The sequence below is a fragment of the Garra rufa genome, chromosome 5 (assembly GCF_049309525.1).
Source record: "Garra rufa chromosome 5, GarRuf1.0, whole genome shotgun sequence".
Taxonomy (NCBI): domain Eukaryota; kingdom Metazoa; phylum Chordata; class Actinopteri; order Cypriniformes; family Cyprinidae; genus Garra; species Garra rufa.
In genome coordinates, this window is record NC_133365.1 from 18,061,085 (window position 1) to 18,081,313 (window position 20,229).

The following is a 20,229-nucleotide window of genomic DNA, read 5'->3' on the forward strand; positions in this document are numbered from 1 at the left end:
TCCAATAAATGCGGGCTTTGTAGGCAGAAAAGACTTAAAAAAAACATTTAAAATCTAATTAATGTTCAGAAACTTTTGACTGGTAGTGCGCCTTTTCTGCTCTGGTTCTCTGTAAATTACAGCAGCACTTTAAACTACATCTACGGATTGTTTTGACACGTTTACACTGTTTTTATATGAACGTTAAAAAGGCTGCGAATGACGAATGTGATTGGCTACAGCGGGTTTGACAGACAGCAGCTTTAGCCAATCAGCTACAGGGATCGGGAGCGCGCAGATTGTCGTGAGGCGGAGGAAGTGGGCAACTACTACGGTCACCCTCCATCTTCGAAACCATCGTAACGACAATTTGCTTGAGGGGGAAACTGACAGATAAAGGTAAATATTTTGCATTCTACGTACACGAGGTTGTATGTATGTTCAGTTAGTGATTTGAACTAATATTTGATTATTTTAGAGTGTGCATGTGAGGCGGGTGGGTTTTGCGCGCAAATTACTTGACTCCATAGCTCGCTCGAATGCTAAGTGTGCAGACAGTGGATACAATGAAACACACCAATGCATTGTTTTGATACTTAAACGAAAGGTTTTTGCTCTATGCATGTTGTTGTATTTAACTGAAGCTTAAATACCTATCTGAATGAAGTCAAATTGTCTTTTAGCTGCAAAGACCTCTGTCTCAGTCAGCCAGTTAGCTTGCAGGCTAATATTTTAGCAGTGTGAAGATGATCCGCCGAGCGCGTACAGTAACCAATCAATGACTCGCGTGTGTTTACTTTGACTGTACAGGCGCACAGTTTGGAAAAAAACTGCTGTAGGGGTGCATGAATCATGAGCGGGCTTAATGTCAAAAAGCTCAAAGTCAATGAGCTAAAAGAAGAGCTCCAGCGGCGAGGCCTGGACACTCGCGGGCTCAAGGCGGATCTGGCGGACAGATTGCAGGCGGCACTGGAGGCCGAGGCGGCTGGGTCTGCGCCATCGGACGAGCAGGAACAAGAATTTGAGGCTGGCGGGGAAACGGGAGAGGGCAATGAGGAGGAAGGTAATACCTGTTTTGATGTATATATTTTGATTTGGCTATATTCTGAAGCTGCAATCCAGGCTGTGTTGTTGCGAATGGAGATGTGCTTCACAGAGATTAGGAGAGATTATTTATTAAGGTCGCCTGGCAACGTGTCAGACCACCATAGGGGGACCCCTTCTTGATGCAGGACTTTCATCTCAGGACATTTGTGACTCTGGACCACAAAACCAGTCATAAGGGTCTTTTTTTTATTGGCTGATGGCTGAATAAATAAGTTTTTCATTGATGAATGGTTTGTTAGGATAGGACATTATTTGGCAGAGATCAAAAAATCCAAATATTTAGAAAATTAAAAGTTGTCCAAATTAAGTTCTTAGCAATGCATATTACTAATCAAAAATTAGGTTTTGATGTATTTACAGTAGAAAATTTACAAAATGTCTTCATGCAACCTATACAATGTATTTTTGGCTATTGCTACAAATATACTTATGCTGCTTAAGACTGGTATTGTAGTCCAGGGTCACATTAAGGGGCATCTAATAACATTAGTGTGTCTGTGGGGAAACTCAAAATTTGGGAATTTTACAGCTGGATAAATCTGGTATAGAATCTTAAAGGTCATGGATATATTGGGAAAAGTATTTTTTGTTGAAATTGCTTTTGTGTGCATTCTTAAAATGATTTAATAATAAAAACAATCTTTGAGCACTTTCAAATGGCTTATCGAAGACAATAATGCAACAAAAAAAATCTATATGTGTGTAATAAGTAATTAACACTAACTCTAATCTTACATTATATACAAAGTACATGTTTTTAGTTTTTTTTTTTAGTAACTAATTGTGTAATTACACTGTAAAAAGAATGCCAGAAAATAAAGTGTAACCATTAAAACATTGATATTAATGCAAAAAAGGTATTTGTTAGAGGTCGACCGATCTATCGGTTTTGCCGATTAATCGGCACCGATAGTTGATTGGCCGAACTATTGGTTATCGGCAAAAACCCTTGCCGATAGTTTTTCCGAGTTGCGTTCTTTGCTGAAGCGCTCATGCTCCACTGTCTTAGAGTAGAGGTTAAGCCACAGACCAATGTTTAATGTCAGGATTCTTACCATATATTTGTATTGATTTATAGTCATATTTTTAGCCAGCAAAGTTGTAGATTTAAAGACCTGACATGGGAAAACAAACTGTGTTCATTCAGCCGACAGAATCCTGCCGAGTCACAGCGCGCCATAGTTTTACATTACATCATATCTTTCCAAAATCATTGTTAATGTTCATAAAGACTTGACCCTGGGCTGGAAGATTGAGTATTGTGCATTTCAGCAAAATATTTGTATTTCTGTAGCGCTAATGTCTGTATGCTTCATATAGAACTATAATTTATGTTTTAGCCTTTTCTTCAGCCCCTTAAACTAAAGCATAGGCTTGCATCTTGTTACGCACTTTATTTCACAATGCCATTTTCCTGTTCTTATTTGATTTTAATAACTGATTAACAAAAATGTATATGAAAAATTAAGATAAAAATTATACAAAACGAAATTCGTTTAAGGAGGGATTTTCCACAAATAAAAACGTACGAAGTGGTCAAAAATTGTGTCTGACCCTCTCCAATTCTCCCGGCGTATTTTCGTCCAATTCATACCACGTCCGACATTTACAAATAACACAAACTTCTTTCGTAATTAATATATTAAACTGAAACAAAACACAAACAAATAATATTTAAACAAATGTAAAACAGAAAATAAATTGTTTCTGAAATGGCTGCAATTAACGATATAGATCGCACTTTCTCTTTCCGTTTAATCTGTCTAGACTAACCTTTGCTGTTTTTTTATCTTTCTGGAGGTAAACATTTGCCCGTTTGGTGATTAAATAAACTGTTTTAGATTTCTGCTTGAACTACACGCGACGCGTCTTGTGTGTGTGTGAGAGAGAGATACCTGCGAGTTGTCCGCGCAACACAGCACTGCACTTTTGTCCGGTTGAGCTTGTGTTTTTCCCGCACATGGCACGTGTGCGCGCCAGAAACGCAGCAGGCTTCGTTACACAGAATTTGCACTGTGAGCTACGTGTGCATTGTTTGACAATGTGAGTTTTCAATCGCAGTGTTTGACTTTAGATATGCCTTCATTTCTGCCGTTTGTAATGCAGTAGCCTACTAGATGCACTAAACTCGCGCACTGACAGACTTTCACTTTCTCTTTGTGTCTGTTCGTCTTAAAAAGCTTGTTTGCAGATGAGGTTAAATGCACATGGATTTTCGAATACTTTCGATGTACACACAGTCAGTTATGTTTTCAGAGCAGGACAAAACATCTGATACATCGAAATAAATCTGTGCATTCGTTTGAATGCAGCCGGTTAAAGCAGCGACTGTCTGTGATCTCATCAGTAATAATCAAACGAAAAAGAAAAAACAATAACTATTTTCTGTAAACTTGCCGACTCTTAAAGAACGCTTATTTTAAATAAGTAAATGTTTTTTTTTTTTTTAAAGTAGCCTGCTTATATAATAAAAAAAATAAATAAAGTAAATTTTGCACAAAATAAATTTTATATAAAATGTATATGAAAATGGTGCCATGTGCATTGAAAACTGAGAATGTGACGCATGGTTATATTTAGTTAATATTAAAAATCGTAATTAAATTGAATCATAATTTTAAGATGGCAAATATAAACAAAAAGCATAGAACCTGCAATTTTACATATTGTTAAAATGTAAAGATGACAATGAGTCCATTTGTAACATCAACTAAGATTAATGAAAGCTGTAGAATAGAAATGTTGTTCCTGGTTAGAGTGTGTTAATTTCAACATTTACTGATATTTTGTTAACATTAATGAACTATGAAATAACTTTAATTATCAATATATAATAAATAATATTTTTATTCATTTACAAAGTATGGTTTAGTATAAAAAAAATAGTAGATCACTATTTTTAATGCTGTTCAGTATCCATTTTCAAAAACTATCGGTTAATTAATCGGTATCGGCCAGTGTGGTCCAACCTAGCTATCGGTATCGGTAAAAACCAATATCGGTCGACCTCTAGTATTTGTGATTTCCTGAGATGTCACACTACCAATATTTCTATTTGAATATGTGTTCAGATGTAATTTATTCTAGTGATTTCAAAGCTGCCTTTTAAGTATCATTACTCCAGTCTCATGATCCTTCAGAAATCATTCTAATATTCTGATTTATTACGTTTATTATTAAACATTTATTATTATGTTGAAAAAAAAGGTCAGATGAACACAATTTGTCTGAAATATAAATCTTTTGTAACATTATAAATGTTATTATCATCACATTTTATTAATTTAAAGCATCCTTGCTAAGGAAAAGTATTAATTTCTATAATTTCTTTCCCTCCAAAAAAACTTTTGAATGGTATAGTGTTTACTCAGCTGTTTTAAATATTGCTAAAAAGGATGTTTCTTGAAAAAAAATGTTTCTTGAACAGCTAATCGGCATATTAGAATGATTTCTGAAGGATCATGTGACACTGAAAGAGTACTGGTGCTGAAAATGTGGCTTTGATCACAGGAATAAATCAAAATTTTAAATATATTCAAATAGTAAGCAGTTATTTTAAACGGTAAAATATTTCACATTGTTACTTTTGCTGTATTTTGAATTAAATAAATGCAGTCTTGGTGAGCAGAAGAGACTTCTTTAAAAGCATTAAAAATCTTACTGTTCAAAAGCTTTTGACTGGTAGTGTATCTTTAAAAAAAAAAAGAGAGAAAAAGAAAGGAAAAAAATCGCTTTTGAATTAGAATATTAATAAAATCTCCAATAAGCCATGGATATGTTATGTAAATTTCTTCAGAAAATGCATGTATTTTTTTAGTTATACTCTGTTTGTCGTTGTTTTGGAATTGCTCTTTGTGACTATTTTATCTTTCAAAAAATATATATTTATAGTAATCACAAATGACTGGAAAAGTCATGGAAATTTGTTATAGACATTAATGGAACAAAATATTTTAATTTTGCTTAATTTAACACAGAATTTGCAGCCGGAGAGCAAGATTTTGGAGAAGAGGCCAAGGCACAGTTTGATGATGGAAACAGCACAGACCTCTACCAGGGTGGATTTGATGATCAGGGAGCTGATAGTAACGAAGGCAACGAGGACAGCACTGAGACCCCCATACCTGGTTTTGGAACAAGTGATTATTCATCAGACGCGCCAGGGCAGATGACAGAGCACTATGACCAGGATGAATTCCAGGAGCCTGAGGCCAAGAAGCCATACACTGAGGAGCCAGCCAGGCGGCAGAATAATCAGGATAAGGTGAAGCAGGAGTATGAGGAGACTCCTTCACATGCAGAGCCACAGGGGGAACAGAAGTTTGACGAGCCAGCGTCAAGGCAGACCCCAGAAGGAGACTCAAGTCAGCGCAGCCAGCAGGGAGACTCTGGTAAGTCTGGTCAAGTGTTTAAAAGGATTGTGTAACCAAGAATAAAAATATATAGAAAATAAATCTGTCATTAATTACTCACCCTCATGTTGTTCCAAACCCGTAAAGGGTTCGTTCATCTTTGGAAGACAAATTAAGATATTTTGATGAAATCCTCTGTTCTCTGACCCTCCATAGACAGCAAGGGTTCTATCACGTTCAAAGTCCAATGAAAGTATTCACAAACCTTAATAAAATTATGGTTGAACCACTGTCACATGGACTATTTTGATGATGTTCTTGGTACCATTTTGAACCTTGAAAGTGGTAGGACTCAGAAAGCTCACAGATTTCATCAATAATATCTTAAGTTGTGCTCCGAACACGAACAAAGGTCTTTTTTGGGGGGGAATTACAGAATCAGCTTTATGAAAACAATTTTTTCTTGTTTTCTTCAGCATAATATTAACTAACCACACACAGTCCAACTTGAACAAGAGCATTTTGTGCTAGTTTAATGCTAAAAGCAATATGCAATAGCGTAGGGAGACCAGCTTAGTTTAATTATTCGCAGTGGCACATAGGAATGGGCGGAACTAAAGAACTCGTCTGGTGGGCTTTATGTGCTGCAACTGTCTGATTGGTGGGATTTTCTGTAGAGTGTCATGGGTAATGTAGTTTTTCCCAAAGAATTCTGCTATTAAACTGAATCGTTTTAAAAATAAGTTGAATTAATGTGAACTGTGATTTAATATGATGTCTTCAAATAAACCATATACAATAGATTAACAACTTCAGAGCTCACAACAGGTTTATCAGTTATTGTTAAAAATTGCAGAGAATATAAATGAGTTACTTCTAGAACTTTGAGTGTTGCAGTCTATTATCATAAATATATTTGATGTAGCTTATGATGTATTTATCCAAATGTTTTCAGGGAGCCTTGAGGTGAAGACTGAGTATAAGGCCGATGAGGATGTTCCACCGCAGGCTGAGCAGGGCAGTGACTGGGATGCACAGGCCAAATCAGAGGATGATAGATACTCATCATACAGTCGCAAGAGGTCATATGATGAGAGTCGAGGATACGGTTACTATGAACATCGTGAGGAAAGGAGGTAAGTTAAGTTTCCTTGCATTTACTTTATACAAATTAAACTAAAACTTTGAATCAATTTAAACTGGTCCATTTTAGTTTTTTTTAAATCTCATAGTTTTCTTTTGCATTGGTTTTTATAGGGGTAGGTCACCACAGCCCCCAGCTGAAGAAGAGGAGGAAGACATTGATGATAAGCTTGTGGTCATTGACACCTGTGAGTATATTCAAGGAGTGATGAAGCTGTTTGGTTTTGCAGAAGGGGTGTAATGGTACACCTAAATGGTTCAGCACATTCTAGGGTTCTAAAGTCACGATTCAGTGTTTTTGGTACAGCAGTGGGAAAAAAATTTAATCTATTAGGTTTGAATGTGTGTGCTGGCACTTGTTTATAAAAGTCTGCAAAGTTAAACATAAACTTGTTTTCTGCAAGGACAATCATTTATGCAAAATGGAAATACTTTAGTGAATTTGTAACGTTTAGAAGTAAGAATAGAACCATCAGATGTAAATTGTGTGTTGAGGAAAACGCAACTCATTGAACGCATTGAACAGTATGTTACATGTTTAAAGGATTAGTTCACTTCCAGAACAAAAAATTACAGATAATTTACTCACCTCTCCTGTCATCCAAGATCATGTCTTTCTTTCTTCAGTCGTAAACAAATTGTTTTTGAGGGAAAACATTTCAGGAATTTTCTCCATATAGTGGACTTCTATGGTGCCCATGAGTTTGAACTTCCAAAATGCAGGTTTAATGCAGCTTAAAGGGGCTCTAAAAGTAAAACGATCGGTTATTTTCTAAAAAAAAAAAATTACAATTTATACACTTTTTAAACTCAAATGCTCTTCTTGTCTAGCTCTGCCATGTGCATGGGTACTCTATGAACTCAGTTAGGGTATGTCGAAAAACATATGTCACTGTTTTACCATTTTTGGTGAAGGACCTTTGACCTTTGCACGTTCACTTTGTAAACATTCGGTCGGTACTTCTGCAGTGATGTAGGACGATTTTGAAGTTGGAGAAGAAAATGAGAGAGGAGTTTTTTAACCTACTCTAACTGTATCGAACCAGTGTGCACAGAGTACGCAAGACGAGCATTTGAGGTTAAAAATATATAAATTGTAATTTTGTTTTTAGAAAATAACAGATTTTTTTGTCTAGATAAGACCCTTCTTCCTCAGCTGGGATAGTTTGAGCCCTTTAAAGTTGCATTTAAACTGCATTTTGGAAGTTCTAACTCGCAGGCACCATCTAAGTCCACTATGTGGAGATAATTCCTTAAATGTGAGAAAATTATCTGTCATTTTTGTATTGGAAGTGAGCTAATCCTTTAAGACAACTTGGATTGTGCACATATTTGGCAGCAGCTCAAATGTAGCAGCTACCATTATTTTTCAGATGTGTACACAACATCAAAATATATCAGTATAAACAATATTGTTCCATCCTAGGCATGAACTCAGATTTTGAAATAGTGTTCCACATGTGCCATACCTAAATTTTCCATTACACCCCAATTTGGAGTGCTGCATTTTCATTAGGGATCCACCAATACTGATGCTGCGCTTATGTACTCCTACTCATTCTCATTAAATGCTCTAATACCACACAGCATGTTCACAGTGTTTGTCCCAACAAAGGAACACTTAACAAAACCGACAGAGCAAAATGAAGATTTTTGAGATTAAGGATGTCCGTGATGTAAATGTATGTAATTATTCACATTACAGATTTGCTTCTTGTTTGTTTGTCTCTAGATAACTGTGACCTGCACTTCAAGGTGGCTCGTGACAGATACAGTGGTTATCCTCTAACCATTGAGGGTTTTGCCTACCTGTGGGCAGGTGCTCGAGCCACTTATGGTGTTACCAAAGGACGTGTGTGCTTTGAAATGAAGGTAACATAGATGCTATTTAGCGTCTGAAGCCATGCTTGATTGTCTAAGGGCACAGAGATCTTATTGTCCTTTTCCTTGTTTAGATAAATGAGGAAATTTCAGTCAAGCACCTTCCTTCCTCTGAGCCTGACCCTCATGTGGTGAGAATCGGATGGTCCCTGGATACATGCAACACTCAACTTGGTAAATGACCAGACTTAAAATAACCCTGCTTTAAGGCTTTTCTGACACCTGATGTGTTTTTCTTTAGTAAAATTAATCAAAAAGCTTGGAAAGTGTGAGGTTTGTGTTCTATGCTACATTAACATTGTAGTTTAACAGCTCCTACCTTCATGTTACAGGTGAAGAACCCTACTCTTTCGGCTATGGAGGAACTGGCAAGAAATCCGCCAGCTGTAAATTTGAGGACTATGGGGAAAAGTTCAGTGAAAACGATATCATCGGCTGCTATATTGTAATTTTGTTTTTCTCTCATACTTCTAGATTAAATTACACATAATACTTAATATATTACCTATACATAATACTAGTATCTTAATATGAGCTCAGAGACTATTATTAACCATATTGCTTTTCTTTTTTTCCACTCGGATTGTTTTTTCCAAAGGACTTTGAAAGCAGTGAGGAAGTAGAAATGGGATTCTCCAAGAATGGCAAGTCACTGGGCCCATGTTTCCATGTCTCTCGAGAGGAATTGGCCGGGCGTGCTCTTTACCCACATGTGTTGGTGAAGAACTGTGCAGTGGAATTCAACTTCGGACAGAGAGAGGAGCCCTTTTTCCCTCAGCCGGAAGGCTTTACCTTCATTCAGGATATTCACCTGGAGGAGAGAGTCAGAGGGACACTGGGACCCACCAATAAATCTGAATGCGAGGTTTGATGTGAAAATTTTAAGAATAATAATCATAATGTATTGTAGTATCCTTTGATAATAAAAGTGTTATCAAATTTTCAGCTGTGGCTGAAATTTATGCATCTATAACAATTCCATGAAGACTAATAATTGATAATTGTATTGTGCTAAACAAAATGTAGAAAGACTGGACAATTCATTCTTGTCAACAAGACCTAATTTATATTAGCCAGCTCTGTAATTGTAGCATTATAATGTTTAATATATAACAGTAAACAGTATACCAGATGTTTACCTTTAAAAGACATGTACATGATCAGTGAACAGAAGATATTTGTGATGCCTATGTGGTAAAATGTTTTCTTCTCAGATCCTGATGATGGTTGGTCTGCCTGGTAGTGGAAAAACCACATGGGCCATAAAACATGCTAAAGAGAACCCTGAAAAGAAGTACAACATCCTGGGAACAAATGCTATCATGGATAAGATGAAGGTAGGGCTGCTATTATGGCAGCTACAACCATATACATGTCTTTGGCACAGCATGGGCAACTTTGGCACTCAATGTTTTTAGGCTATGCAGGCAATTAAAGGCTCATTATTATTTATATGGTTTATTGATAAACGTGCGACTAATAGTTGACTAATGCTTAAAATGAATGACTACTTGTCAACCAGAAAAATCTTAAGTCGAGGTCTAGTGATTGGTTTGCAGCAGTAACAGAAAAATACTTTTCCCAGTTTTAAGTTTAAATTGACTTTTTATGGGCATTTTTACCTTTTATAAGGTCTTTTTTCTAACCTAATTAAATGTATGCAGCATCATATGTGTCATTCTTACATTTAATCAATCAATTTAAATGGTAAGACACTGTAGAGACACTGTAGCTACCAAGAAAATGAAATCAATATTAACAAAATTTGTGTTTGCAATGCAGAGGTGGCACAGAATCTGCATCTGAAGTGGTATTTGGGGTGTGCTCACACTTGTCATGCTTGGTTTGATTAAAACAAACTCTGTTGCATTGCTCTGTTAATGTGGTTCATTTGAGTAAGTGTGAACACTGCCATCCGACCGAGACCTTTTATGAGCTTTTTGTGAGTTTGCAGGTGGTAAAAAAAATAAAATCATATGCACGCAACAATGAGCAGACAATCCAGCAGACGGCATTGCATGTATTTGACTTAAAGGGCCGATGAGCAGACAGATCAGTGAATGGATACTTTGATGTCATACACCCCAGCACCGTTTTAAGTAGAACGCACCTTTTCCTTTTGTTTGGATTTTGAAATATACGTGATTCAACTCCACCAATCAGGTTGTGAATGTATCACTGTCAAAAATGTCAGTTTAAACGCATAGAGGACCAGGACCAAATGTATAATTTTCCATTTTGGTCCGGACCAAATGAACCAAACGAACTAAATTACAAGTGTGAATACACCCTTAGATGCATTTACACAGACTGTTCAATGCAGGACATGAATGCAGTTACAAATGCATAAATTATTTCAATGTTTTAAAAATGTTCAATAGTGATGTTTGAAATGATTTTGTGGGGGGAAAACCTAAAATCATCAGTAAGTGGCGGCAAATGACTGCATGAGCAAAAACTGGAACTTGTGTCTAAAATGCAAGTCAGTTAATATTAAAAAATTAATATCAATTTGCAATACCGGGACATATTTTTCTCCTTATCTTGTATTTTGGGGGAATTCTAAATGTCAGGGCTCGAAATTGCGGCCGTTTTGGTCGCATATGCTCCCAAAATTTAATCTGCGCAACCTCAAATTATATTTGGGAGCAGTGCGAGTGCGAGAAATTGTTGTGTTGCAACTTGGTTTAATTTCTTTACAAAACATTCGCTAGCCTAACTACTGCACAGACTGCTGTGAGCTGATACAGTGACAGGTTCACCGTTCTCTCTTTTGATTGTAAACAATTAAAAGGTCTCCACAATCTGCTTTTGAAGAAATCAACTGTATTTCGTGCTACAGCGTACATTCTGTCAGATACAATTCTGCCACCTCCGTCTCAATAAACTGTACAACGCGGCATACATTCACATCAGATGATAACTCAGCGGCAGAGTTCCACTCACACGGGTGTAATTTCCACTCGGGACACACTTTTCAAAATCCCGTTGGTGTCCTCCCAATTTAAAATGTTTTTGTTAAAATAATATCTTGTATTGTAGAATGGACACTCAGTGCTGCTGAGAGTTTGGCGCTGTCGTTAAAACGAAACCAAAAGTCAAACACGCACACGCATTCAAAAGCAATTTTAATACCCCACATTTAGAGAGCGACTCCCCAATGCACGCAAATTAGGCTACATAAAATATCTAGGCTGTTATTGGTATGTGGGCTATAATAAGTTGTGTAGTGTCTATAGCTCTGTATCATGCTTGAAAAATTCGATCTCTATTTGCACTTTGAATATTGAAAGAGTAGCCTACTTTGATGATTCCTGCATTTATTGTCTACACGACTAAGAAAAAAGTGTTGTTAATTTTTTGTTGTTTATACTGTAGATTGTTTAAAAATGCAGTGGTTGCCTCTAATTTAAATGGCTGTAAATAAATATATAAAAAAGGCTTTCAGAATTAGCCCATTAAACATCTGCAATCAGAATCGACCATGAAGAATCAAGATCGGCGCATTACTAAAAAGAAATTAGGTGCTCCTAAAACTTTTTTGGTGTTTCTAACTTTTTGAAGATGGGAGCACCAGTGCTACCAAGTAAAAAGTTAATTTCGAGCCCTAAATGTGTTTTAATAGACTGTCACACAGTGTGTGAACTGTGTGAACTCTAAATGTGCTGGCGCAGTATTTTAACCTACATCCCATAGTTTATGCATGCACTCTCTGGGTGTGTTTTGTATACCTGATTAATGTAAAACCGCGAATCATTTAAACAGTTGATATTATCATAGATGATACATATCGCACACCCCTACTCTGCAGTACTGTGGAACTTGAAGGCCAGAGTTGCCCACCCCTGTTAAAGACCAATAACTCAACTAGTTGTTCAGGCCACCCTCCAGTGTATCGATTTGAGTCAAAGACTTAATATATAGGAAGACGGTACACTACCTTCTGAATTAAAGAGCCAATTGGTGATTAGTAAAGTCATTGCGTCGCTGCAGTTAGAAGCTCCGGTTCCTATAGAAAAGGGCAGCGTTTGCAAACTTGCGCTCAGGACTGCGCATGGATTGGCTGCTCTAGCCTGAAAAATAAGCCTTTTTTAATGCTATTTAAGCAAAAGAAACAATTATGAGGCAGTTGTTGTCAGATTTCATTGGTGGTTTCAAATATGATTTGAGTTTAAACACTATATATTGTTCCATTTCAATCAGGTCATGGGACTTCGCCGCCAGCGCAACTATGCCGGACGCTGGGACATCCTTATTCAGCAGGCCACGCAGTGTCTCAACAGACTCATCCAGATTGCTGCCCGCAAGAAGCGCAACTACATCCTGGATCAGGTACTGCTGTACTCGCCGCCTTCTGCGCTGTCCTCACAGCTAAAACCCTTCCCCTTCCTTCTCAACCCTCCCCCCAAAAAAACACATTCACTGCTGCTCACTGATGCACATGTTCATTAATGCACTTCTGCTCTCTCTGTAGCCTAGTTCAAAGAATTGGTTAGCCTATTGTGCTCCTGAAGACTTGTTTTTTTTTTCCAGTCCTTATTTCTTTGTCCTGAACATGTTGCTGACTTATGATTTGTTTTGTTTTGCTTAAACGTAAAAAAAAAAAAAAAAAAACGAGCAGAAGAAAGAATGCAGTATAGTATGTTGCAATGAATATTTTTGACTTTATGCATTGCCTTGTTGTAAAGAGATCTTTGCCACACTGTACAAGTAGTCCATTAGTAAGATGTTGAAAAACAAGTAATCACTGCCTGGTGAGTAAGAAAACGCCTTCTGTTGCTATTGTAACTGTAAAGAAAACGAGAACTTTTCATTAGATAAACTTGGAACTTTACTTGAATGTTGTGTTTAAAAATTAATGGCAGGTAAGTGGAAAAACTAACCTGCTTGAAGTTTATAGGTGGACAGTTCCAGAGGTTGTAAGGTAGGTAAGGTCAAAGGACATGCTAATGGGTTCCTAAGGAGTCCGTGAGTATAAACGGGTAGGTACTAAATGTTTGTCCGTGTCGGGCACGCTGGTCTTTTGAACAACGGGTAAGTGAAGGTAAGGAAGGGGACCCAGGCAGTGCATGACATTAAAATGCAGAAGTGAGGGTTATTTACATACTTTAGACGTTGAGTTCCTTGCAGTAAATATGGTAAAATCACATCAGTCATTGACGTTTGGAAGTAATTGATTTAGCATTTTGAGCATGATCAACAGTTTGATTAATTTAAGAGAAAACACTAGAATTTAATGCCATGTAATTTCTTGTAACTTGGATCTTTTGAAGTACACTGAGACACTATACCAGTTCTCTGAAACGTACGCTTCATAAGAGAACGGTTTCTGTTAAAACTGCTAGTTTGAGGGAAGCAGAAAGGGTCCCCTATACAATGTCAGTCATTTACAAACTCCCATGCGTTGGCCTCGTCCCAATTCACGGTAAGTCAGTTGGGGTTGTGAGAGACAACCGCTAGTCATTCCAGAGCAGTAACTATAGACATGAAAAAAAAACTCTCTCACTTTCATCGTTGCAGGAATCCAATTCCCCTCCTACGGAACGCAAAGCCGTAACAAAAGCAAATAATAAACAGCTTCTACTTCTTTCTTGTCACCATTGCTAGACAAATGTTTATGGATCAGCCCAGAGACGAAAAATGCGTCCTTTTGAAGGTTTTCAACGCAAGGCTATTGTAATTTGTCCCACGGATGAGGATTTAAAAGAGCGAACGTTAAAGCGAACTGATGAGGAAGGGAAGGATGTTCCCGATCATGCTGTGTTAGAAATGAAAGGTAGGAATGCCACGGATAACCAAAACAAATGTTCAAAACTACACACCAGATCTGCTTTTGCTGTTTTTTTGTTTGTTTCTTTATTTTAAGACTTGGAAGAACCCACCCGTCCCTCCTTCTGTTAAACCTTTTTGCCAGATAAAAGAGCTCCTCTCACCTTTTTTCCATCTCTCCCTGCCCTGTTAACCACATTTTCTTGCATTGTCTCTCATGCCATTCTTCACCACTGCAAACCAGCTCAGTTAATCAGGATTGAGGATAAGGATTGCTGCAATTGGCTCTGGCTCTCCAATTCACCTCAGCAAGCGAGCAGTTTGTATTGGCTGTATTATTAAATGTTGAACAAATTTTTGGACAGCTGTCCTCAGCTAGGTACTTCCTAATTTGCAGGGACACCTTTTATCATAACACTCTTTTTCTGGCAACTGTTTTTAGTTTAATTTTCATTCCCTACGATCCCTCCCCCCTACATTGTCCTCATATTCCTACTCTGGGACAAGTGTTTTCTTACACCGCTAAGGCAACGTTTGTCCTAGAGCATGTTAACTTTATTACCACATGCTCTAGTTCTCTCTCTTTTACTCTCTCTGTCTCCCCTTTTTCTGTCCCCTCCCCTGTATTTTTGCTGTCACCATTGTATGGTGCTGATAATGATTCTCTTTGTCTTTTCGCCGGCGCGGTGTTCTGTCCCTCATTGCGTGCCTCTGCTCCCGCAGCAAACTTTGTGCTGCCCGAAGTCGGCGAGTTCCTGGACGATGTGGCTTTCGTAGAGCTTCAGCGGGAAGAAGCCGACGCTCTCATCAAGCAGTACAACGAAGAAGGCCGCAAAGCCGGCCCTCCCCCAGAGAAGCGTTTCGATAACCGCCAGGGTGGTTTCCGCGGCCGTAGTAACTTCCAGCGCTATGACAATCGCGGTGGACCTCAGGGCGGTAGAGGCGGCTACCAGAACCGGGGTGGCTCCGGAGGTGGAGGCTACCGAGGAGGTGAGAGTCCTGATTTTGCTAAATTTGTGTTTGACAAGTTTGTGGACAGCAAATTAATTATTTATTTATTCATTCATTTATTTGATTAGAACACATATTAAAAAGTGACAGTTAAGACATTTATGATGTTACAAATACATTAAAAACTGTATTTACCTTGGCATAGTTAAGTAATAACAGTTCTGTACATGGACATGACATACCATGAGTCTCAAACACCATTGTTGCTTCCTCCTCATATAAATCTGGTGTTTGCTAAAGACCACTGAAAAATAGGCCAATTCCAACATAACACAGACTATTACGTAAGAGTCACAATCGTTAATAGTTACGCCCCCAACATTTGCATAGCCCAATCATCAGAAGTTCTGCAGCTAGACTGTTGTGAAGAAGAAAAAAAAAGCAAGGACAATAGCGAAAATGGCAGATCACGGGAATAAATGTTATGTTCCAGGTTGTGCTGGAGTTGTTAAGTGTGGGGATGGGTTTGTGTCTGTACTCAAAAAGGCGGTTATGTTCTAATAAAATAAGGCGAGCCACTGAAGGGAATCACGTGATCACAAAAGTGAAAGTAAAATGATTGCGCATTCAAAACAGAATTATCACAATTCTTTGTCATGTTGGTTGTACTGTTTTACAAGTTGTCTGAGGGGTACAGCCAAACTAAATTCCCTTATTTTAAAATCAAAACCCCAAGGTAACAAAATATAAAATAAAAAGAATGGCAGATATTTAGGCCAAAGTGAGCGAACGTAAAAATCGTTGTCATTATTTTATCTTTGTTATTAAAAAATAAGAACAAAGATAGGCTACATGTTACAAATACACATAATATACAAATAAAAAACAATGCTCTAATATTCAGGTACAGTAACCATATTTGTCAGAAGCATTATTAACAAATATAAAAAAACACTATATACACAAATTATACATTGACTCTTTAAAGTTAAAGTGAAGTAAACTATTAAAATTCATTCAAATCTTATTTTTAAATAATGTGGGTAACCAAATAGTACTTCCATAGTATTTTATTTATTTTTTCCCACTATCAAAGTGCTACTGTTATCCACATTCTTCAAAATATCTTTTTCTTTCGTGTTCGGCACAGGAAAAAAAATGAATAGAGATTTGGGACAACATGTGAGTGACTAAATTTATTGGGTGAATTGTCCCTTTAAAGGGGCTATGTGTAACTTTCTGAAATTTAAACTCACGACTGACACCTGTGGCCAAAAACCGGAACTGCTCTTCCTTTCTGCTCGCTCTCGCAGCGTGCGCTCATACGTACTCACTTCACAAGTCATCCGCTGCAAAGAAGTCAACATTATGTTTACAGAGGTAAGAACAGTCAAATACATATGTTGTTTGAGAAACTAAGTTTGTTTGCAATATATATGTCTAGCGGTGGTGGCAGAGTGATCTGAAACGTTTAACATGAACGCGCTTGACGTCACATCCGCAGACAGCGCGTAAAAAATCCGACCCGACAGAAAATAGGAAAAATAGGATACAGGCTTATAGGTGCACCCACTGTGAGCTGACAAGGTGTCAGTATGCTCATCAGATGTTTGAGTCATAAATGGTCAAATAAAAAGGCTATTGTTACATTTATTTTGGGGAAAAAGTTACATATAGCCCCTTTAATGACAATTGGCAGCATGTTTAGTTCTGCCACTTTAAGAGCTGCACGCATCTAATACAGGTGCACATCCGTTTTTCTTTCAACTGTTTACTTTTTACTTTAGACATAACTGTTTATTTGTAATCCTTACATATTTTTGACAGTATTAGCACATGCGAATAATGTACTTTTGTAATTGCAAATACGAATAAGTGCAGTGTCCCGTGAATAAATGTATGTTGTGTTGTACAGTATATTGAGAAGAAGGCACACTGTAGCACGATACTACAATATTTATTCAAAAGCAGATTGTGAAGACATTGTAATAGTCCACGATCAATCATCATATCGCACACCCCTAAGATTACTATACATTTTTTATAAAAGTTGTTGATAATCACTCAACTAATTTATTAGGATACAACCGTGGAGGCTACAACCAGAATCGCTGGGGAAATAACTACAGGGATGGAGGCTCAGGAGGCCGTGGTGGATACAGCCGCAACCAGCAGTCTGGAGGCAGTTACAACCACAACCGCCAGGGCTCCTACAACAAGAGTGGCTCTGGATCGTCTGGAGGCTACAGCCAATCACAGGTATTAAGACAGGGCTGGCTTATCTTATCCAACCGTCAGCTTTTAAAACCAACAGGAATTGTAGTCATCGCTTGCATCTTATTTTCTCATTTTTTGTAGCCTCAGACTTACAGTCAAGGCTACAACCAGGGCTACAGCCAGAGCAACTACAACCCAGGGTACAACTATGGCAACTACAGTCAATACCCAGGATACAGCCAGAGCTACAGTCAAACTCCAGCGCCCACGGGACAGACCTACAACCAGCAGCAGCAGCAGCAGCAGCAGAGCTACAATCAACAGTACCAGCAGGTGAGATAGTCTGTGGAAGAAACTGCATACACGTTTGCACTTTGGCTGGTATTAGAGAGAGATTTAGTTTAGTAATGATACAGGGGCATTTTTGCCCCTTTCTCTTGAATGCATGCGCATGTATTTTTATACATTGTACTTTGCTTCCCCCCACAGTATGCTCAGCAGTGGCAGCAGTACTACCAGAACCAGAGCCAGTGGAACCAGTACTATAACCAATACGGCAATTACGGCAACTACAACCAGCAAGGCACTCAAGGCAGCCAGGGCGCCCAGGGAACACAGTAGTAGCATCGCAGCCGATTCAGACGGCCTATTCCCTAAGCAGCATTCCTCATGCCTTTTTTTGTGCTCCTTCTCTTACCCAGTCTTACCCTTTTTTTGCCTGCTCTCTGTAAACGTTTATTCTCTCCCTATTTATGCCAACCTTAAAGGTAACCACGTTTGTGTGGCCCTCCATTGCTCTGTTTGAGTTTTGGTGACAAGTATCCCTTTTTTTGCTCTTCTGCTAAATATTTGTTTACATACAGCTAGATCTTTTTTCCCCTTTGTGTTCTTGTAGATGAGAGGTTGGACATTTGAATTTAGTAATGTGTGATTTAGTCCGCTGCGAACAGCTCACACACTATGATGTGCTTGAATGTTTCAAAATTGAGCAGGAGAATTTTTTGGAGAAAGCTTTGCACGCTTAGACTTACATCTGATGTATAGAGCAAGAGAGTGAGGCAAGGTGTTTCTGTGTTCCAATAGTTTTACCACTGATTTTATTTTTTTTTTATCTTGTAAGATTAAAGAACCACATTTTGCGGTAGATGGTTATGGGTATTGTTCTGTATATGATCATATGCCTGTATGTACACATCGATGTAAGACCATGTAACACTTTTGTCTAGGTACATCATATTGGAAATTTTAATAACCTAATTCTTGAATAACACTTTTCTGATGTCTCAAGCCTGTGAAGGTTATCATTTTTTCCTTTTTATATAGCATTTTTAAAATGATTCTGATTGGTCTGATGCACATCTATTCCCATGTTGCAGATTAGTAATGATCCGAACTAGTTCCTTGTGTGGATATGTTTTTACCTTGTGTCTTGTCTGTAAAGCAGTATCTGCATTTGGTTTTGTGTCAAATCAAAACACATTATTTTGTATTTGAGAATATAATCAGAAGAACCATCCTGTGGTCTGTGTTCTTGTTTAAATGAGGAACGTGAAATCTGAAACAACCCTAATTCTGCATTGAACCTTTCTTAAAAATGTGAAATTAAGTTCTGTAAGAAAGGCTTAATGTTTAGCAGCAGTAAACGATTAGCATTAAGCACATGTGGGAACTAGTGGACAACCCTTTACATTTTACTGGTATTCAAAACAAGATAAAAATCTGAAAATATAAGATATGGTAGAGTGGGGGGAAACACCCCCAACTGTTTAAGTAAAATTACCACTACAGATACTTTGTTGATGTTACAACTTCATAGACAAGAGTGATGTAGAAGTATTCACCCTGATTGTTTTTACAGTAAATTATCTAATTTTTAGCAGTAAGAAAAAAAGTGTTTAACCCTTTTTTTTTTTTTTGTAAAACCTCACAGTTATAAATGACATGAGAACAATAGGGCCTGTAGTATGTGTTAATATAATATAAAATATAATTATTTTCAGAGTGATTTTTTCCCCCCAAACGTGGTCTGTGGGGTAAAAACGCCTCCAAGGGGGCATGCCATGTTTTTCCATCAAATGTATTCTAACTAGTTGGACTTTACTTAAAGATTTTTTTGTATTACTTCCAAATTGTTCCAAATATTATTTGAAAATATAGGGAAACTTAAAGTAAATATATTAGGTGAAAGAGGATCAGATGATCAAAAAATTGTACATTTGTGCATGACATTGCAGTCCCTTTTGTTGTAATGGTCAAGTGTCCCAATACTTCTACGCACATAGTGTGTTTTGTACAGATGTTTTACGACTATAGAAATATTGATTTACGTAATTTAAATTAATAATTATTTTGTCTCTTGCACCCTCTGCTTGCCAGCTTGTGGCCACTGTGTCTAGATGACTTTTTAAACTTTTAATGTAATTCAAGAAGTAATTAAAATTCACGTAGTCATCACCAAATCTCTCTTTATTTTTTTGTAGATCATAAACTTATGCATAAACAAATGCTATTTTCAAAGTTATTGGCTGATAAGGTAGCAAGTCAACTTACGTTGAGACACAGGCTACTTTTATCAGATCGTATGTTGTGGCAATGGATCGAACCATTTATAATTGTTTGAAGGGAAATACTGACTTATGTTGACTGCATTATACCTGAGAAAATATGCTGTAACTCCTTTAGCGCACTTTAGCTTATGGCACATTGTAGCTGACATTATCCTATGAATTTTAAGAGTTTGGGGGGCACATATTAAAAAGGTTGCTGTGCCCCATTGTTCCCAACTATACCCTTGCAATGTAGGCTAAGTTGCTCAACCCTTCCTTCATTT

The 20,229-nt window shown here is 37.6% G+C and overlaps 1 protein-coding gene across 1 annotated transcript; it reads left to right on the forward strand.

The window, feature by feature from the left end:
• Window positions 1-267: 267 nt before the first annotated feature.
• On the forward strand, window positions 268-18,913 carry hnrnpul1l (heterogeneous nuclear ribonucleoprotein U-like 1 like). Its single transcript, XM_073839425.1, has 16 exons — window positions 268-378; window positions 790-1,042; window positions 5,064-5,477; window positions 6,394-6,574; window positions 6,696-6,769; window positions 8,314-8,453; window positions 8,537-8,636; window positions 8,795-8,907; window positions 9,061-9,327; window positions 9,677-9,799; window positions 12,666-12,794; window positions 14,070-14,238; window positions 14,955-15,221; window positions 17,263-17,441; window positions 17,541-17,732; window positions 17,889-18,913. Exons 2-16 carry the CDS (start codon window positions 832-834, stop codon window positions 18,018-18,020), a joined length of 2,691 nt encoding a protein of 896 aa, XP_073695526.1. The 5' UTR covers window positions 268-378; window positions 790-831; the 3' UTR covers window positions 18,021-18,913.
• The last annotated feature ends 1,316 nt before the right edge of the window (window positions 18,914-20,229 follow it).